This window comes from Drosophila melanogaster, chromosome 2R (assembly GCF_000001215.4).
Source record: "Drosophila melanogaster chromosome 2R".
NCBI classification, from domain to species: Eukaryota; Metazoa; Arthropoda; class Insecta; order Diptera; family Drosophilidae; genus Drosophila; species Drosophila melanogaster.
In genome coordinates, this window is record NT_033778.4 from 9,842,584 (window position 1) to 9,863,563 (window position 20,980).

The window sequence follows — 20,980 nt, forward strand, 5'->3', positions numbered from 1 at the left end:
TGTTTTACAAATTATGTTATACGGTCTTATGATTATTTGCATTTGCTTATTAAATTAAATGATCTCCGCAACTTAAATAGGGGCATCCCACCGATAGCGTTTCAGTATTGACGAGAGCATCAGTTCATCCAGTTGAGATTCTTCTCCCCGGACAAAGAATTTTCCATTAAAGTAAATTTAAATTAATAGCGTTCCCAAGCTTTTGCTCCTGAGATCTTTGAGCCTGGATCCATTCGTTTTGACAGAAAAAACCGCAGGTAATAACTTAAACTATGTACACACGCAAGATACAATATACGTAGTTTCAATATGCGCATATGCTGCCGAAATATTCGATTTAAAATTACTTATTTTAAAAGACTTAGAATTCTCATTTATTCTGGCCACAAATATGGCACGATTGCACTTTTTTGAGCCTTTTACAGGATAAGGTTTCTATAGAATTTAATATTAGAACACAATAAGCATGCTTAAATAAGATCATTTATCAAATCTTATAATTCGTTTAGGGTGTAGCTATCAGTATTTAAGTTGCAGAGTAAGAGCGTAATGGTTAACCATTGTTGATGGTTAATTAACCACCAATTGGTTAACCATTGTTAATGTTTAATTATCTTTGTTATTTTTTATTATTTTGATCTTGATTAAGAATATATATACTTTACATGGCCGGGAACGCTTCCTTCTACCTGTTACTTACTTTTCAACGAATCTAGTATACCCTCTTACCAAAGACACTAGAATAACAATATGCGTTTTTGGGAGGAGTCTAGAGCTGGCTCCGGCTCTCACGAATATTTGTTCCAGAGGGCGGAGAGCTTTACAGTCAGCAGATTTCATGTCTGTATATGTATCTGATAGTCGGAACCGGACATTGTTACCTAAAGTTTTATTTCGAATACAAATTGATTAACGAATCTTTGAGGCTATATTGATAAAATCTTATCTGATACCTGATAAACAAACACAAAAGTAAATAATAATAAAAAGATATAACAATGTAGTTCCTTCATTGCTTCCGTCATACATAAATATGTGCATTTGTATGTGCACGCAATGTAATTAATATTTAGGAGCCCAAATTCAGTTATGTATACCTATGCAAGCCCAATAAACAAATTTATATATAATTTAACGGCATTTGAAATTCCAGCGAAGTTTTCGCGAGATCTCCAAATCGATCTGGCAACCCTTGAGACGTACATATGTATGCAGACGAAATGGCAATCGCTAGCAACGTTGTCGAAGCGGGGAACGCGGTTCGCGCGGAAAAAGGCAGAAAATATTTTTATTTTCGAAAGATGATAGGAGATTATATTGGTGAGTGATGACCGATGGACGCCATAAATTATCTTTACGGTCGTGATTCGTTGCAGACACCTCTATTCGCATTGTAGCCACCGTGTTCTTGGCTGATCTGCTCCTTCGCTTGTACCGCTGTGTCGTCGAATATGGGAGCAATGGGCGGTACTATTTGCCCGAGGATCGGCTGTGGATAATCCTGCGGCGCTCGTGCACGTATAACAACAGATCGATATACCTGATTGTGGGATTCCTTCTCGTAGCTTTTTTTCGAATTTCGGTTACCGGGAATTACAGGAACGTAATGCCCACGACGCTGTTTCTGTTCCAAATGCCGCTCTACTGGATATGGAGCTTTACCGATATGGACCAAAGCACCCTGAGCTACTCGCACTGGATACGTGACTCCCATGGACTAGACTATGCGGCCGGAATGGCCTCCAACTACTTTCACGGCTACCTCAAACTTTCACTGCCCGAACGCAAGGATGATGGGCTCAAACATCGATTAGCAATGTACGAGGTGAGTTGATCTCTTTTTTTGTGCACAGAAGCAACATAAATGTATTTCGCAGGACAAGAATAATGTTACCTTCGGCATTAAACGACTGGTTATCCTCATTCCCGATGAGATGTTTGTCAACGGCGTACTAGAAAGCCACTTACTTGACAAAGCTGAGGTAACTGGTAATTGCTAACAAAGTTTGCTCAATAAATACAGCATTTTGTTTTCTAGCCCCTGGAGACCCAGTTCATCAACCGAGCCGGTGTCTATCGTCCTTTCAAGCACGATGTCTACAGAATGAACAAAAAGGTCAATGGCAGGACCTATTACTTTGCCGTCGAGGGTGCCACGCCCATGATATCCTTCTTCGATGCGACGTACTCTAACTTGTCGGGTACCTGGCAGATGCAGGAACTAAAGCGAGAGATCTGGATCAAGTTCTACAAGCACCTGAAAGAACTTATTACTACTTGGCCGGAGACTCGAGACCTTGTAGAGCTCATCATCTATAACTGTAGGTTGACAACTCTTCTAACGGTTTTGTAAACTACTTGAAAACGAAATGTTCGTAGACTAGAGTATAACTATTTTCTTTTTAGCCCATGATAGCAAGGGCAACCTGGTGGATGTTGGCGAATTGCTTGTAGCTCATATGCAAAACAAAACCAAAACTATTGACGAAATTTCCAACTAAGACTTGAAATCAAAAACGATTCCAAAGATTACGTTTTTTAATAATATATATCTATATATTGTAGTAATACCAAATTATTCTAGTTTCATAGATTCATAAAATTGTTTGTGATTAAACACAAACAAAAGACTATAAAGGTGAGTGGGCCGAGATGGTATATAAATGATTCATAGATGATAATGATTATTAATGATTGATTGATGATAATGATTCCTTATGATATTGATGTTATCCTGTTTTCAGCCCTAACCATTTTATCGCGAAACACATCGCCAGTTAGCCACACAAACACCAGTTGTTTCAGTTGTCCCTTGGGCATATTAATATCTCTGAAAATTGATGCAAATTTTAATTGTAATGCGCTCTTTGTTTTACTTAAAACTAATAAGAATGTTCAGTTTAATAAATAAGTTATATAATAAGTAATTAATTCAAACTGGATTTCACTAGGAAATGTTTAAAGATGTAAAATATAAATGCCTAAGCCTCGAGAAGCTGGCTATCCATATGCGATTGGGATGCTTCTAATTCCTTCAATTTGGCCTGCGCCTTGGCCAACATTCGCGCCTTCCATATTTCGTAGTCCTCCGGTGGGGGCTTATGTGCCTTTTTTGCCTCATGACCCTTGATATTCTCATTCTGGTTCTCCTTAAGTTTACCCTCCATATCGGTGCTAGATGGTACTTTGCTCTCCTTGTGGTGCTTAGCTATCATGCGTTCCCACTGCTGCTCGAGCAGTTGAAACTGGGAGGGTCGCAAATTACTGAAGGGCATGAGCTTTGATTTCGAAACCTTCTTTTTGAGCAGGCGGCAGGCCTGGAACACGGCCATGGTGGCGTACTGAGGATGGCTGGTGTCGGTACCCATGTCCTCGGTGGCCGCTACGCCCTTGAAGAGAGTCATTAGCTCTTCCGCCTTGCGGGCAACTTCGTTGAGACCCAGCTGGACACAGATGTCATTCACGCTAGCCAGTTTGTTTAGGTCCAGTAGCTTCTCGAACATCCGCTTGTTGTTGAGGTATTGGCTCTTTCGCAATCCTGACAATTTCAGTGCCTGCTCCTTGTCGAAAGCGATCCCAATCATGCAGGAAGCGAGATCCGCACACAGCACTATCTTTCCGTACTCGTTGATCTGCAGAGGGACATTCGTGGAGCGCAGTTCCAGGAGGCGTACTAGTTCGGTGGTTTTCCTGAAAGGATTCGATCTTACTGGGTAAACCTTTAAAACTATTTATTTATCGCTTACTCTAGCACGTTTGGCTCCTCCCTTAGGCCCATTTTCGTAATTAACTGTTCTATTAAGGTAGTCATTGTAGTTATTAACAATAGACTGAAATTCCAGTCGTGCGTCGTTAAAACCAAAATAAAGTACAACAAATGGCGCGAAATGCATCAGCTGTGAGCGATAAGGTTTTTCTTTGTAGCAATCGAGGTTTAATAGCTGCAGGCACATTCAAAAGGAACCAGATCCGATAACCAGCGAGCCAATATATTTATATCGAACGATAACTATTAAAGAATGAGAGTATAAAAATATAAAAACCTTAAATTTCACCCGATTTTGTTTATTCATTTTGCGCTTTAGGGAAATATAAAATTAACATTATGTATGAGGCCCAGAATTAGATTCACTGGCACACAAACGAACTAGTGCGTCTCATTGTCGCTGTCTTCGTCCTTGTTGGCCGCATCGCCGGCTTTCCTCGCCTTCTCCGTCAGTTCTGAGGGATTTATGAGATGTAGGCCACCGGTTACCCTGCCCACCAAACCCATTTCGAAGCGGAAGTCCTTGTCCTTCAACTCGTCATGGACTTTGTAGATGCTAAGACATAGGATAGATATGTTAATTATGAATAAAAACCTAGATTCTAAGTGCAATAGATGTCCCAAAAATGCTTCCTATTGTCAGAGCAAGTAAGTTTCCACTCGGAACTAGGATAAAGCCCGCCCGATTTTTGAAACAGTCCCTTTTTTTTGCTGTAAACGTACATTTCACCAGCGCTCTCCACCAATTCGTCGGTCCTCATATCCATCTTGAGCTTCTCCATCTCAGTCTTGGCCAGCTGCTTGGCCTTGCCGCTGGCGCAGGCGAAGTAACCGAAGGAGGAGCCGGACGGCTCGATCTTGTAGAGCTGTGGCCCCTCTACTTCGTCCCAGGAGGCGAGAATGATGGAAAGTCCGAAGGGGCGGACGGCACTGTACAGAGTGTAGGCGTGAACGTAGCCGGCGACTCGGTGGCACAGGTGTTTAAGCGGGATAGCCTGCTCAAATTGCTGTCTGTAGTTGGCTGCCTCCTGACGCGCAATGTCAGCCACAAAGTTTCCATCGGCCACCAAGCCGGCCACCGCCATTCCGATGTTCTTTTCGATGGTGAAGATGCGTCCGCCGGCGTCTGGTTCGTACAGTTTACTGGTGATGATCTTCTCCACGGCCAGCACCACGGCGTCCTTGCCCCGAATCCCGATTACGGTGCCGCTCTTCTCCACCGCCTTTGAGGCGTAGTCGATCTGGAAAACGCGGCCATCAGGCGAAAACTGCGAGGCCGACAAGTCGTACTGGAAGCGAGAGGGTGACGTTAGGGATCTGCAGATATGTAGTTCGCTGACCACTTACTCCAGTGCCAATAGTACTCATAGCGAAGACTTTGTGAAAATTTAAACAATTCAAACGCAAAAATTAGTTTAATTCCTTGGGTCGAATGCGACGATGATTTGACGGCTTTTACTTGGCTAGTGGTGGACAAAACAAAGGGGCCTATCGGTCAAGGAGGTTCGATAGTTTCGGAACGACTATCGTCAATAAAAACCAATCGTATACCAATCGCGATTTTTTCAGATAAAATTCGAATGATTAAAAATAAATCACCAATTCATGGTACTTTATTTATTTAGCACAGTTGAAGTTAATATCATTCTTTTCTTTTCTACTTATACATTTCGAATATCCCCTTACATGCTCTGTAAAGTAACATTTCGAACTAGTTCCGTTCATGTTCTGATCCGCGGCGCACGCGGTTTTTGTATTTATAAACAACGAAAATCATGCTGGCGGGTATCAGCGAGAAAAGGTAACATAAACTTAATAATTACCTGATGATTGCAAGACTACAACAATTTTAAAATCCAGCTATGCGGCGGAGGCCCGCTACACGAACTTCTACGCCGGCGGCGACATCGCCTGGAGCCCGAATGGCCATCATCTTTACTGCCTCAATGGCTCAGCTGTAAACCAGGTGGATGTGCAGACCTCCCAAATCCTAAATAGCTACGGCTTGTCTTCCCCGTCGGCGGATAACAAGAGGCCGGCGGAGCTGGACAATATCGATGTGGAGGAGGATACGATTACTTGCTTCGGGCTGTCACAGGAGCATCTGGTTACTGCCCATCGAAGTGGCCTGCTTAGGCTGTGGCAGCTGGACACTGGGAAGCTGGTGAAGCTGTGGAAGGCGCAGCACAAGGGACCAGTCATCCGAGTTGAGTTTAGTCCCTGCGGCAGGCTTATCTGCACCAGCGGCGGTGCAGATGCCACACTGAGGCTGTGGGACTACTCGAACAACAGCTGTCTGGGTGCCCTCAAGGATTTCCCTGGTCCCGCTTGGCTCCTCGTCTTTCATCCCAATGTGCTGCGCAAAGAGATCTACGCCGGAGGTTCGGATAACACTGTCTATGCCTGGAACTACGAGACGAAGACACTTGTGCACAAGATGCGAGGTCACCTGTCGCAAGTCACCGGCTTGAGCTTTAAGAGCAACGCGTCCGACTGCAATGAAATCGTGACTGTAAGCCGGGACAAGGTTATGATCGTGTGGCAATTGCAGGAGCAGTTGGAAAGCAAGCAGTTGAAGGTTCTTCCCTTGTACGATGAGCTTGAGGGAGTCGTGTACGCAGACGAGGGACAACTGATAATCGTGGCGAGCGGATCGGGCAAGCTGCAACAGGTCGACCCTAAATCTTGGAAGATCAGGGATATTCTTTCTCAATCTGATTTCCAAATTAGTAGACTGCTGCACTGCAGCGAGCTAAAACAGCTGGCCCTGGTCACTACAGAGCAGAATATTTTGGTCTACGACGTTGAAACCCTGGAACCCATTAAACACTTGGTGGGTTACAACGACGAGATCCTAGACATGTGCTTTATGGGCGAACACGATCGCTACCTGGCCGTTGCCACCAACAGCAAGCACTTCAAGCTGTACGACACGGAACACGACATGAATTGCAAGCTGATCGTGGGTCACTCGGATACGGTAATGTCCCTTGCTGCATCCCAAAATCTGCTGATTTCGGTGGGAAAGGACTGCAGCGTTCGGCTTTGGAGGCTTCAGCACGACAAAGATTGCTCGCTTGAGGCTCTGACTCAACAGGCCAACTGCCACACGTCCACTATCGGTTGCGTGGCCATGACGCACAACGGAGCTACTGGCTTTGCATCCGTGAGCCAAGATGGCAGCATGAAGGTATGGCAGCTCGTCAGAAGTAAGGAGGATCGCAACTCGTACTCTTTCAACCTGCGCTACGCAGCGCTTTCCCACGACAAGGAGGTGAACTGCGTTGCATATGCTCCGAATAACAAGCTTATTGCTACCGCGTCGCAAGACAAGACGGCTAAGGTGTGGCTGGCGGAGTCCAACACGCTGCAAGGAGTGTTGCGGGGACACACCCGCGGTGTGTGGAGTGTGCGCTTCTCTCCGGTGGATCAGATCGTGCTCACCTCATCGTCGGACTGTACTCTCCGCATCTGGTCCATCAGCAATTTTTCGTGCATAAAACGTTTCGATCAGGAGTGCACCATACTGAGAGCCGAGTTCCTGGATCACGGCAAGTTCATTATCTCCGCTGCTTCGGATGGCCTTCTTAAGCTGTGGAATATCAAGACCAACACATGTCTGCAGTCCCTGGACGAGCACAACGATAGGGTTTGGGCGCTGGCCGTATCCGCCAGGAGCAATCGGTTCTTTTACACCGGCGGCGCGGACTCCAAGCTGATTCGCTTCGGTGATGTCACTCAGGTGACGCGAAACGAAGCGCTGGACAAGCGGCAGGCCGCATTGGAGCAGGAGCAGACCCTACATTCCCTTCTGCACGCCCAGAAGCAGCTTCACAAGGCCTTCGTGTTGGCTCTGAACCTGGACAAGCCCAAAGCCAGTTTCGATATTATCAACCACTTTGTCCGCAAGCGAGATGAGCCCGGTCTCCGGCAATTGGTTGACCAGTTGAACGTTGACCAGCGGGTTGCGCTGCTGCAGCACGTCAAGGCATGGACCACCAACTCGCGCCATTCGCAGGCGGGCAACATGATCCTCAAGTACTTGATCGGAGATGCTCTTCTGGATCCCAAGGCGAGGTTCTACTACAATGGCAACATGGTCGAGGTACTCACTCCGTACGTCCAGAGACACTTTAAGCGGGTCACCGAGCTGAACAAGGATCTGGCTTTCCTAGAGTTCATTGTCAAGTGCATGTAGGCTTTAGCTTCGGAGCCGTTTCATTCATGATTGTTAACTTAATTCAGTTTAATTAATTTTAGGAAAAAAATAAAGTAGATAACCATACATTACATATTTGTTTCGAGATGTTTAATCACCAATTTCACACTACAAAAACCAGGGCGTTACTTTTTATTTTGTATAACGTTTATTACACAATAGTTAATATAACATTAATAACCACTTACGTATTTACTAGAGGGGGAATCTCGACACAGGTGTTTGCGAATTAAAAATTCCATAATCGTACAAATTTGATTCAAATGACTTGCGGGAAAAGCCCTACGACAAATTTACAAATATACTTGGGCACGAACTTATGCAATCCGATATATTTTGGCAGGGACAGCTAAAAAATTTGACCAGTTACTCATGGTCGATTGATCCTGGAAACACGGAAACATGAATGATTTTGATTCATATAAAAATAGACACAGGCGACTTTGGACAGTTTTATGATCAATCGAACTGACAGAGTCCCTAAGATTATCACTGTTTTCACTTAATTTTACATTGGGTGTGTGCGGTGGCAGCTTAGACAATGGACATTTTGATCCGGTGGCACTGTCTATTCGATAATCATAATGAGGTCCTCGCCCTCCAGCTTCGTTCCGTTGGCAATTTCCAGCTTCTTGACAACGCCCGCCAATGGCGACTGCACCACCATCTCCATCTTCATGGCCGAGAGCACGACCAGAGGCTGACCCTTCTCCACTTTGTCGCCAACCTTCACGCGGATATCGATGACAGTTCCGGGCATGGGGGCGCCCACCTCGCTCTTGTTCGACTTGTTCGCTTTGGGATGGACATGGATCTCCTGCGGAAGAAGAGCAAGCAAATGATTCCATTGCCTAAAGATCACCGATGACTGCTGACTGAACCTACCTTAACGGCTTCCTTGTCCAGGATGTGGACCGCGCGCAGCTGGCCATTCAACTCAAAGAATACCTCGCGGATACCGTTGGGCTTGAGATCGGCGGACACAGCCAGAGCTTTCACGCTCAGCGTCTTACCGCGCTCCAGAGGTACGTCGAACTCCTCGCCCACCTTGGGACCCGTGAGGAAGATGCGAGTGTCCAGCTTGTCGACGGGTCCGTACTTTTCGCGGAAGTTTAGGAAATCATTCGTCACCTGCGGGTAGAGGGCAGCTGACATGACATCACGGTTGGTGACGCAGGTGTGAGACTCCTGCAGTTCCTTCTTCAGCTTGTCAAAGTCCAAGTCCTTCAGTTCGGCTCCCGGACGTCCCTCGATGCGGGGCATGTCCTTGAGCACTCGCGAACGCAGCGGCTCGGGGAATCCGCCGTGCGGAATGCCAATAGAGCCCTGCAAGTACTCCACCACCGACTTGGGGAACGACAGCTCCTCGGCCCGCTCCAGCACTTGATCGGCGGTCAGGTCATTCTGCACCATGAACTGGGCAAGATCACCTACCACCTTCGACGAGGGCGTCACCTTGATAATGTCACCCAACAACAGGTTGGCCTCACGGTAGGCCTTCTTAACGTCCTCGAAGAAGTCGCCCAGACCCAGCGAGAAGGCCTGGAACTGCAGGTTGGTGTACTGGCCGCCGGGAATCTCGTTGAGGTAGACATCGGCGTTGCCCGACCGCATTGTTGTGGTGCACTCGAAGGGAGCGTACAGGGTGCGGGTCTGCTCCCAGTAGGCGGAGTACTCCGACACCGTGCGCAGATCCAAGTTCGTGTCCAGCGGAGTGCCTTGCAGGGAGGCCACTACGGCACCCATGCTCGGCTGGGAAGTCATGCCGCTCATGGAGTCGACGGCCACGTCCACCACATCGGCTCCGGCATTGGCGCATGCCAGCATGGAGGCCACTCCCGCTCCAGAGGTGTCGTGGGTGTGGATATGGATTGGGATGTCGGGGTGCTTGTCACGAATGGCTGTGATCAGAAGCCTTTCAGGGGATGGAAACAAAATAGTACACAACAGAAAAAAATTAAAAACCCCTTCAGACTCACCTGGCGGATTCGGGCTTGAGCAGACCAGCCATATCCTTTATGCAGAGCACGTGGGTGCCCGCCTTGACCAGCTCATCGGCAAGGTTAGTGTAGTATTTCAGATCATACTTGGTGCGCTTGGGATCGCTGACGTCTCCGGTATAGGAGATGGCAGCCTCCACCACGCCGCCCGCCTTTCCAGCGGCTTCCATGCCGAGGATCAGGTTGGGCAGGTAGTTGAGCGAGTCGAACACCCTGAAGATGTCCATGCCGGTCTGCACAGCCAGCTCACAGAACTTGTAGACCACGTTGTCCGGATAGCTGGTGTAGCCGACGGCGTTGGCTCCGCGCAACAGCATCTGGAAGGGAATGTTCGGGATGCGCTTGCGCATCTCCTCCAGGCGCTCCCACGGGCACTCGTGCAGGAAGCGCAGCGCCACGTCGAAGGTGGCTCCGCCCCAGTTCTCCAGCGAATACAGGTTGTTGAACTTGTGCGTCACGTAGGGGGAGATCTTCAGCAGATCGTGGGAACGCACGCGGGTGGCCAGCAGCGACTGGTGGGCATCGCGGAAGGTGGTGTCCATGAGTAGCAGTTCCTTACGGTTGCGCACCTCCTTGGCGAAGGCCTCCGGACCTTCGCACACCAGGACCTCGCGGAGTCCCTTCGGTGGTTCCGTAACTGTATATACCATAAAATCGTGTTAGTTTTTTGATTGGGTATAGTCGATATATTCCCAATTATAAGGTTTAAATATATCAATATTTTTACGGGATTATATCATTAAATTTGGGACATCAACGGTTAAGGTCAATACAACAACAATAATACCAATTTAATACATAAAAGCTAAACATCAAAAAAGCTGGTAAAACCAAAAGCTGCGTAATTAAAAAATTGCAAAAATACAATTGTTTCAGTATAGTAAATAACATTAGCTTAAACCCAAAATGATTATATATGCAATCAAATTGAAACACCACAACATCACATATGTTTATTGTATGTATATTAGCTCTATATTCCGATAATCCCAAAACGATTGGTCCAAAGTGTTAGGAGTACCTTAGGATAGATACCCTTCAACATAAACCGACATGATAGATGCTCGTATGTACAAATGTCCTGCGTGATTTCGGGATAAAGAAGTGAACGTACCTTTTGCCTCGCCACGTTCTTCGCGTTCTATAGCTTCCGGGGACAGATCTATGTATGATCATGTGGTAGAGGCGGAGTGGGCGTGGTCGTGGTCGTGGTCGTGGGTTTGGTGTGTTGTGCGATTTGTAATCGTTGTTGATTGGTGTCGGTACAGACATTGGTGTGTGATATTGGTATTGGTGTTTTGCAAATGCCGATTCGATTGCGATCGCGGTTTCGATTCGGTATTGGTTGATTAATAACAGATGCAACAAAAATTGATAGTTGAAAGAGTAAAAACATAAAGGTTTGATTAAAGCATATCAGAAAAGCAAAGAACATTTCACAGGAGATGCGTGGAACAAACATGCCTTTTCATTGATTACTTTTGAAAAGAAGTGCATTGAGGATCTATTAAGTTTGATAGTAGTATATCCATTTAATAGATTTAGTATCTCTGGGGTCCTAACACGAAGCAATGTACTGAGTTAGATGAGAGATTATTAAATTACTCATAAATCTTTTAAATCCTGGATTGACATTACAACTTGAATACATGCAATGATATTTCGAAAATTGTTACCATTGAGCAAAAACGAATAGAAAATGATAGTTAAGTTTAAATAAGTTACAATCTCATTTGATATTTGAGCAAATCCTCGAAATTAAAACTTGGCAATTGAAGATAGTTTCTTAGTCGGGATGTTTAATGCTTCGAGAGAGGACCCCGCTGAAACATTCGGAAAGAGGCGATTGGCTTAAGTGGTAGCCACATAAGCAAGCGTGAACCCGAAAAGCACATGCCATTAAAGTGGGGATCCTCTAGTGGATAAGGTGCGCAGAACTCACCCAGCGGAACCTCGGGAACGTGGGGCGAGACGAGGGCAGGCTTCAGAGTGGTGGCGAGAGGAGTCTGGGGTCCGTTGACCAGCACCTCACCCATATAGTTGAGCAGCTTCTGGGCGCGATTGAGCGAGGGCTTGAACTTGAACAGTTGCGGGTGCTCGTCGATGAAGTAGGTGTCGAGAACGCCGTGGAGGAACTTCTGGTTCTCCAGCACGTTTAGGAGGAAGGGGATATTGGTCTTGACGCCGCGAATGCGGAATTCCCTTAGGGCACGGTTCATCTTGGAGGCGGAGCTCTGCAGATCGCTGGCGTGCGAGATCACCTTGACCAGCAGGGAGTCGTAGTATGGCGAAATGATGGCTCCGGCGTAGGCGGACGCACTGTCCAACCTAATGCCCATACCCTCGCCAGATCGGAAGACCTCCAAGCGACCGGTGTTGGGCTGAAAATCGTTGGCCGGATCTTCGGTGGTCACACGGCACTGAATGGCATAGCCACGCGGCACGATCTTGTCCTGCGTGTAGCCCAATTCGGGTAGGGTCATGCCCTCGGCCACGCGGATTTGCGACTGCACCAAATCGATGCCTGTTATCTCCTCGGTGACCGTGTGCTCCACTTGTAGACGGGCGTTCACTTCGATGAAGTAGAAGTTGCCGGACTCGTCGCAAAGGAACTCCACGGTTCCGGCGTTTTCATAGCCCACATGGCGGGCCAAGCGCACTGCTGCCTCCGTCATCTTGTCCCGGATTTCGATGGGCAGGCGTGGCGCTGGGGCGATCTCCACCACCTTCTGGTGGCGACGCTGCACGGAGCAGTCACGTTCGTACAGATGCACTACATTCCCGGCCTTGTCTCCCAGCAGTTGAACCTCAATGTGACGCGGTCGCTCGATGAACTTCTCAATGAACATCGCACCATTGCCAAAGGCGGCCTTGGCCTCGGAACTGGCTCGCTGGAAGCTCTCCTCCACATCCTCCATTTTGCGGACGACGCGCATGCCGCGACCTCCGCCTCCGTAAGCGGCCTTGAAGATAACGGGCAGTCCGTGCTTCTTGCAGAACTCCAGTGCCTCCTCCTTGGTGGTCACTGGACCGTCGGTGCCGGGCACAATGGGCACACCCGCTTCAATGGCCGCCACACGAGCCGCCACCTTATCACCCATCTTCTGGACGACTTCGGGTGAGGGGCCAATGAAGCGCAGTCCAGCATCAATCACCGCTTGGGCGAAGTCACTGCGCTCTGAAAGGAACCCGTAGCCGGGATGCACGGCATCCACATCGTTCTCCTTGCACACCCTAATTAGCTCTGGAATGTTGAGGTAGGCCTCCACCGGGGGCAGACCCTTGCCCACTATGTACGACTCGTCGGCCTTTTGTCGGTGCATGTGCATCTTATCCTGCTCCGAGTAGACCGCCACCGATTTGATGCCCAACTCTGTGCAGGCACGGAACACTCGGATGGCGATCTCACCGCGGTTAGCCACCAGCACTGACCGGATGGGCTTGTACTCCACCTGTGGGTGGAGTTTGGGTGCATTTTCTTTCGTGTTTAAATTGATCTAATCTAAGTAACTCACCTTGCTGGAGTAGCCATTTTTGAAGATGGCGTTGAGCCGGACGCGTGGCTGGGTCTTGCGCAGCGTCCTGTACGCGGACTGGGCGGCCGGAATGAACATGCTGATCCCGCCTAGGACTTAAATGTATCTGAAAGATTGCAAAAATACATAACAGATTTATTATAATCAGAGCTATTATTTTAGCTTTTATACCGCTTAATTTTCGGAAATGTGGTGCTTTGGTTTATAAACATATTACGTTATAATTCCAGTAACTGTAACACTAAAACCTGATTTTGAAATAGAAATATTTGATAACAGTCGCAACCAACCACCGCTTAACCACCTTAAATCATCAATGGCAATATTTGAAATAATGAACGCTCTGCTTTACGATTGAGAGATTGCATTAAACGCGTTAATTATCTGTTAATTTCGAAAGCTCGATTGCCACAAATGCCTTAAGGTTATCGACATTACTTTCGAAAAAACAAACAAACAAACAAGCGGATCTAGAAGGTCTCGTTTTGAAGTTATTGCAATTGGAAATTTAAGAACACGACGGGTTACAACGACTGCTAATACCATATAAAAAAAGGTAGAGTACATTTTTTTATTCTGGACTTTGTTTGAAAGTAAAGAGTGGTTCCCTCTTGGGAATCTGGGTTTCTAAAATTCCGACCGCATCTGTTGGCCTAAGTACAATTATAATCTTCTGACCAAAGTCCACCGCTTGGTACTTCGGTGTTATTCCACTAAACAGAACAATCGGTCTGCTCATTAACATGAGTTGACTCACGTGATCAAAATTCAAAGCAGGTTTTAAAAATGCACGGCAAACTTGTACAATTAAATGCCAGCTTTTCAGCTTGTGTTTTCTTATGCGTTTTGCTTGTAAACTCCGAAAAATTCCCCTAATTGAAGTATTAATACTGCCTATTTTACAACCATTACGTATATTAGCTTAGTAATAGATTAACAAATATTTGCTACTGCTGCAGCACGTTTTCGCACTTGAAGTTCATCGGATATTTTCAGTGGATCTAACCGTTTGGATAAACAGTGGATAGGTAATAAAAGAGACATAGATAGATCATTATCCATATACACATCTCAATTCATTAGTATATATGTGCACTTGTAGTTTATAGATATATGTAAAAGTTTTCTAAGCTTATTCTTATTGTTTAAAGCTGTTAGCTTATATTGATTAGTACATACATACTTAGTCATATTAAGACGGAAAAAATGAGTACATACTAAAGATTACATATTTTGAGCAACAAATTTAAGGGAAGAGTATCCACTGTCCGTTGGTTGTCAGTTCGCTTATGCCGCACATGCCATAACATATTTTATTTATTTTATGTCTGTTAGCTTTTAGGGTGTTTTGCTCATTATCAGCGATTCAAATGGGTTTTGTAGCCCCCGTCAGCGATGAAACAGACAGACAGACATATAGAGACATACGGACACGCTTAGTGGTGCACGGGTGCGTCAGAGACCGGCTTTGCAATTCAGATTCCGGACTCAAATCGGACTCAACTAGTGAGTACTTTCTAGTCTGTAGACCTCTGTGGGGGCTCGTCTTTGCTTGCACAAAAACGAGTTGGCAAAGTCCACTTTCTATGCCAGACAGAAACCTACTTAAAGTGCGATGGAAACTAAAGCAGAAGAGAGGAGAACTGGTCAGGTGAACGAAATCCAAAGGAGATCTTTTGGAATCTTGACCCCGCGATAATCGGTTTGATAACCATTCTCCTATCGCCTCTATTTTTGGCCAGCAAAAGGGAGTGTTTACCATGAGTAGTTGCAATTAAGTGGGGGTCCTCGCAACCGCACGTGAAGTGCATGCCCCAATGAAAGGGGGTCGCAGTGGTCCGAGGAGCCCATAGATAATCTAGAACCCATGTTGACATATGTATTTGATGTGTGACACAGGTGCAGATAATGACCAGTCGATAAGCCCGCTTTATTAACACATCAGAGGTCGGACTCTGGTAAATATTATCATTCCCAGTGGGAGTGCACATCTATATGGCCCCCCTGTTTGGGATCTATAAATAGTCGCTACGTGATGGAAATCTTTAGTTTGGTCCACTCTAATTAAATATTCCTCTCTTAGCATCAATTTTGTTTGCTAACTCTGTTAATTTGCACCGCATTACCTCACGATTGTGTTATAAATTACTAGATCCAACAAAGTTGCTCAAACCCCATTGGTAGTATTATTGGAAAGATAAGCCCAATGTCACCTTATGGAGCGGAAGAAGCACTCGACACGCAGACCTTAAGAATGCTATTAATGATAAAAGATAGCCACATCCCTAAAATACTCTGCTCGAAGTTTTGAAACTCAATCCTGATAACATCAGAATATAAGTTTCCTTAAGCTTTATAACATCATTGCTCTAAAAGTTACACGGGGAGTAAGAAGTCGTTGTGAGTTGATAGAAAGCACTCTGTTGTTTAGAAATAATCTTTATTTTTAGGTTAATAAAAGTTTTGAAACTGGTATCTGTGAAACGTGGCAAATCTAATCTTAGCCGCAAGCGGAAATTATAATCGGAAGCTTTTCTCCTATCGCTTTCGTAAGAATGAAAAGGATTTTCAATAAATAATTTAAATATCGATCTGCGATAAAGAATCTATATCTATTTACGTTTCAATTAGAATTTAAACTATTTGAAGACCGGATCACTGGCTCCCCTGCTGTATTTAAAAATTAAAGCGCATTAGCATCGGAATAAAGTGAAGAATGCATGTCTACAATTGGTTAGCATGATGTGAAAATAACACGTATTTTCGCATGCAAATCAGGGTTTATTTCAGGTATTTCTGGGATAGCTTCAGCACCTTTTTTTGTGCTGTATTTCTGGCAATATTTGCAGGCTATCAATTATCCTGTTGCTTGTTGACTGGGTGTGTTGCCTCATATTTTCTGAAAGAAAAGTGGGCGCTGTCAGGGCCAATCTCATGCAATTACACGAAAACGTTGTTGACACGGCATACGAAAACCCAACCAAAACTCAGCCAAAACCCACCCGAAGCCCGATTGTGTTTGCCCATCGGAATGGGCGATTATGTAATAATAACATGATAGCCAACTAACTACACACTAATAGTACTGGAATGCCCCAGTCACTTGAACGCTTTGCTTTTGTTCACCAACTTTTGCACAGGAAAATGTGCGTGCTATGATTTTATTTTTATTTATTTTTCTTGCTCCACAAACGTATGATCTTGAACGACAAGCTGCTAAGGTCAAAGTCGCTTTTGAATGTAGGTCGTACATTGATTTTGTCGCCAAAATGTGAGAATAAGAATAGATGGACTTTTCTACTTCCGATTACTAGTTGTTTTCTTAAACTGCATTCAGTATTTCAGTTCCAGATGTGAAGTTATATAATCCGCATTCTGAACTAAAAAGAAAAACTATAAATAGCAATGATTGATAAGGAGATGGAACGCCCAGGATCTTCTATTTTTTATATTATATTTTCGCTAGAAAATTAAGTCTATGGCCATTAACTCGTGTCGCCCAGGATCTTCTATTTTTTAACAAAACTCTCTCTTTGCCAGCAAAAGTTACAGAGATCTTACATTCGTTCGAAAACCTTATATTTACTTGAGCAGCCTGTCTAGACTCTAGACCTTATCACGCCAAACGAAAAGCTGATAGAGACGAAGCTTTGACATTGACTAGTCCGGGTCCAGCTCTCCATACAAGTATATGTGACGGCCTGTCGGTCCCGGCGAATCAATAGCAATCAAACAAATCAAACTGTGCCCATAAACTGGTTAAATTTCGGATCACCCCCGTTCGCAATCCCTGATCACACTGCACACGATATGTAGATAATTTCCGAGTAATCGCGCACACTACGTATAGATTATGGATCTATGTGCGACAAACACGTTTCCCCAATGGCGAAACCATAAGAAGGTCATAAATATTGGGCAGCAAGTAGGATGAGTCCGAAAATAAAACAGCCACATTTCCCTCTCTGGGATGGTGTCTATCGCACGGGTGTGTGTTTGGGGGCATGGGGGTATGCTACGCTACGACATGGTATGGTGCGGTATGGCATGGTATGGCATGGTATGGAATAGAATAGAATAAAATGTAATTAACACATGTCTGCCAGAGAGTGACGATGGCAAATTACAATGGTTGGACGGCGAGAAAGGGCTGGGGAAAGAAACCAGCCGAACCGAGTGGAAGAAGAAATTGAGCACAAATTATGCAATTAAATGGCTATGCACTTGATCGATAGACGCAGTCCGCCGACCGACCGGCGACTTACTTATTGATGGCGAAAGTTCCGAAGGAGCGCTCTGCGCCTATTGTCGTTGTCCTGGCGCAAAGTGGGTAATCGCTGCTCCAGCACTACAAAACAATTTCAAACGGGTCGTGAGTCAACGTGGTTTCTTTAGCTTATGTACCGCGCTCAGCACATACAAATTCACGGTTCCTATGTATCCTATGTGCGCGAGGTTTTGTCAACTTGCCGGCCTCTTTTTTTTGCGTTTGGTCTCGGGGTTGCGTTTGGTTTGGTTTGCTTGGAATTGGTTTGGTTTTGGTCTATGTAGGTAGAACAGCGCGAATTCGCAAACGGTTGCTCTGCTGCACTCTGATTCTCTCTTCTGCCCAGGAACTCGCGAACCGTTCACTTCAAAGCTGTCCGTCGGACTGGTCGAGCGCACAAACTCGAAACTTTCGACTAGTTCCGTGGGAGAGTGGTCGTGGTGGTTTCAATGGGAACATTAACGTTCTCTCCCAATCTGTGAGGCTCCTCTCGCAGTTTCGATGTCTGCGCGTGCTCCCTGCCGGCAATGATTTGTTCTCGATAGAAATGGGCGGATCGAATCTATGATACCTCTTAGCTACCAAAGCTAACATATCAAATCTGGCTAACGAATTGTGGGCATTTCATGTAATAAATCGTAAAATCTAACTATACCCAATTAATATCTCCATAGGATAGTTGAGTTATACAAAGTATATTTATATATTAATTATATATTATAATCTCAGAATTGCATCTTTATTTGCCTCACTTCTAATCCAACACATTGAAAGGCTAAGTTTAAAATGACACTATGAAATTCGTATGGAAATCACTAAGGCTTTCATCTAGCTGTTACCCACTTAGCACGGATCTGATATACCCCAATGTCACCCAGTAAAGAGACTGGAACATCAACGAACTTTGGCCTAGCGCAAAGCTGTTTTTGCCGGTCGCACCGGAGAACTTTCTTTTGACATTGGTTCCTTGGAGGAGGAGAGAGGGGAAGGCGGGCGGAGAGAGCAACAGCTGTGCACCGAGCCCCAAAATGGCACAGGTCTCGAAAGCCTGAAAACTCCACCAAATTTTATAGACTTACTTGACTTTTCGTACCATAAAGATAATTTAGAAGAGCTGTAATTTATAAAAGGCGGCCATAAGATAATTTGAAACTTAAAATTTTGATTATGACTGATGAATAATCGAATGAAAATAGCCTACTGAAAATAAAGTAACCTTCTTAATGATGTCTAATCGCTAAGATTCCTTTTACATGTCCTTGCAATTAAATCCTTTATTTTCATAATATATTATAATAGGATATACTTCTTTGTTTCCACAATGCCCACGGATGAAAAATGGAAACGAAACAACCCTGATATGGATCTATTATGCTCGTGGAAACTTTCAGAACATTATGAGCTTGTTGTTGCTTCGCTGTGTCGCAACAGTGAAGTGAATTCGAATGGTCTGGGCGTCGGGATCGGACGCGTGGAACTTATTATATGAACAGCCGGTGGGTCTACGAGTCAGAGGAATCGTACGACTCCCAATGGATGTCCAGATCTGGCGCTGATACGAGTGAGTGAGAGGAGAGAAGAGGAGAAGAGAGGAGCGGGAGCCCGCCTACGCTCCCAATTATCGCCAGTATCATCGGCTCAGTGAGCAGATTCTCGCGCTCCCTCGCTAAAAAACTGATCTTGCCGGTGTGTATATGTGTATGGCGTATATATATATAGGTAGACACGTGTATATCGGTGGTTTTGAGATTTTTATTTTTATATTGCGGCACGCGCGATTGTGGCCATAACAAACCTGGGCAGTCTTATCACCAGACAGAAAGAATCAAAAAGGGGCCAACAAGAATGATGTTGTGTATGAGCGTCGGCAGAAACATAAACATACATATATGTGTAAAATACAGATATAGATATATGTACTATCGTATGCCCGATAATGCTGCACTGAGGAAGTGTAGGGTATCTGCGGCCGAAAGAATGTGCTAGTGGGGCTTATAATCGATTATTTATTTCGATCTCATGTTTATAATATATATATTTGCCAATCTATCTCGAAGGCTCCTCATTTCAATAAACTTTGCTACCAAAGAAGCAATTGAAAACCATTAAAGCTTGGAGATAAGATTGAAGAAATCTATCAACCTATTGGATTAACTACCACCTCCAAAAAGATTCCACACGCTGCTGGGCGATTTTAGCGTATTGGTGAGCTGATAAGAGGGCCACGCCTCCGTCTGAATGGAAATCTTTTATAAGCTATCAGGCCAATGGTGCAAAACCGGCCAGTCATTCCCAATTACTGGACGTACCATATCTTATCAGCTCCAAAGGCGGGAATTAAACTTTAATACTCTGCCTTCGTGGGGATTACACTCTTCTATGGTGCCTATAGGTCGATACAAGATTACTATTGGTTATGTTCGAAGAAGAGTATTCGTTAGTCGCTGCGTTTAAGGTGTCAAAGCCAAAACAGTATTATACACGTGCCGCTTATTTTGGTACTTGAACTTTCTCATGCTGACAATGATAACGTTTTGGTTTGATTTAACTCCTCCGATTTATGGTTTAAATATGCCAATGTGTTAAATTATCAAGCCTTTTAACCACAAGTTTTTTTGCGGTACGAAACCATAATAATTAAGAGCCTTGGACTATAACTTATGAATTTCGTTCTAAGGATAAAAAAACAAGTACTGTGATAAGAAAAAGACAGTTAATTAATTTTTAAGAATAAATTTATCAAAGTCCAAAGTTGATACTACTTCATATTGGGTTTGATATATGACAAATGTGAAGTAAAAGGCTGATCGCTGCGACCTTCAAGTAATCTATTATTAAAACCATATACCCATACGATATAACCTTTATTGAAACGGTAACACTTACCTAAAGGGAATGTTTTTAGTTACATTTTCAGATTTTTGCCAAAACCAATTTTACGATACCTTTAAAATTGTATATTTGTACTAAAAATACAATATACAATATATAAAATATAAAATATTGCAAATGAAATAATTATTATTTTCAAAATTATTTATAATTTTGCACGATTTACTACTAATTAAACCAAACTGTGTTTTAAATTTTTAACGGATATTTCATTAAATAAAAGCTTAGCATACTTTTTGGTAGTTTTCACTTTGCTATTTTAAGCAAAACCTGAGCTTTTCGACCAAATGTCGAATTCAA

The 20,980-nt window shown here is 44.6% G+C and overlaps 5 protein-coding genes and 1 non-coding gene across 16 annotated transcripts, besides 1 other annotated feature; 3 read left to right on the plus strand and 3 right to left on the minus strand.

The window, feature by feature from the left end:
- The first annotated feature begins 102 nt into the window (after window positions 1-102).
- On the plus strand, window positions 103-2,929 carry Sting. 2 transcript variants are annotated; one of them, NM_136681.5, is made up of 7 exons: window positions 103-257; window positions 1,154-1,320; window positions 1,377-1,825; window positions 1,878-1,982; window positions 2,039-2,321; window positions 2,407-2,638; window positions 2,745-2,929. In NM_136681.5, exons 2-6 carry the CDS (start codon window positions 1,221-1,223, stop codon window positions 2,499-2,501), a joined length of 1,032 nt encoding a protein of 343 aa, NP_610525.4. In that variant the 5' UTR covers window positions 103-257; window positions 1,154-1,220; the 3' UTR covers window positions 2,502-2,638; window positions 2,745-2,929. The 2 variants fall into 2 exon arrangements, with proteins under 2 accessions (NP_610525.4, NP_001286256.1); NM_001299327.1 differs by lacking the exon at window positions 103-257 and having other exon boundaries at window positions 1,214-1,320.
- Window positions 635-718: a mobile genetic element.
- Orc6 (Origin recognition complex subunit 6) lies at window positions 2,875-3,902 on the minus strand. Its single transcript, NM_057971.6, has 2 exons — window positions 3,747-3,902; window positions 2,875-3,690 (listed from the first exon to the last, which is right to left on the minus strand). Exons 1-2 carry the CDS (start codon window positions 3,809-3,811, stop codon window positions 2,982-2,984), a joined length of 774 nt encoding a protein of 257 aa, NP_477319.1. The 5' UTR covers window positions 3,812-3,902; the 3' UTR covers window positions 2,875-2,981.
- Window positions 3,903-4,052: 150 nt separating this feature from the next.
- Prosalpha7 (Proteasome alpha7 subunit) lies at window positions 4,053-5,253 on the minus strand. The gene is made up of 3 exons (NM_165703.3): window positions 5,114-5,253; window positions 4,490-5,055; window positions 4,053-4,322 (listed from the first exon to the last, which is right to left on the minus strand). The coding sequence occupies exons 1-3, from the start codon at window positions 5,132-5,134 to the stop codon at window positions 4,148-4,150; spliced, it is 762 nt and encodes a 253-aa protein (NP_724834.1). The 5' UTR covers window positions 5,135-5,253; the 3' UTR covers window positions 4,053-4,147.
- A 224-nt stretch (window positions 5,254-5,477) lies between these two features.
- On the plus strand, window positions 5,478-8,059 carry CG1671 (uncharacterized protein). Its single transcript, NM_136682.3, has 2 exons — window positions 5,478-5,567; window positions 5,627-8,059. Exons 1-2 carry the CDS (start codon window positions 5,542-5,544, stop codon window positions 7,962-7,964), a joined length of 2,364 nt encoding a protein of 787 aa, NP_610526.1. The 5' UTR covers window positions 5,478-5,541; the 3' UTR covers window positions 7,965-8,059.
- A 60-nt stretch (window positions 8,060-8,119) lies between these two features.
- On the minus strand, window positions 8,120-18,960 carry PCB (Pyruvate carboxylase). Of its 10 annotated transcripts, NM_001169632.2 has the most exons (8): window positions 17,942-18,176; window positions 17,787-17,869; window positions 13,501-13,627; window positions 11,928-13,437; window positions 11,100-11,147; window positions 9,965-10,622; window positions 8,871-9,900; window positions 8,120-8,802 (listed from the first exon to the last, which is right to left on the minus strand). In NM_001169632.2, exons 3-8 carry the CDS (start codon window positions 13,597-13,599, stop codon window positions 8,554-8,556), a joined length of 3,594 nt encoding a protein of 1,197 aa, NP_001163103.1. In that variant the 5' UTR covers window positions 13,600-13,627; window positions 17,787-17,869; window positions 17,942-18,176; the 3' UTR covers window positions 8,120-8,553. The 10 variants fall into 10 exon arrangements, with proteins under 10 accessions (NP_001163103.1, NP_724841.1, NP_724839.1 ...); NM_165709.2 differs by lacking the exons at window positions 17,787-17,869; window positions 17,942-18,176 and adding an exon at window positions 18,868-18,960; NM_165707.3 differs by lacking the exon at window positions 11,100-11,147 and having other exon boundaries at window positions 17,992-18,176.
- Window positions 18,562-18,962, plus strand: asRNA:CR44293 (antisense RNA:CR44293). Its single transcript, NR_124490.1, has one exon.
- Window positions 18,963-20,980: the final 2,018 nt, after the last annotated feature.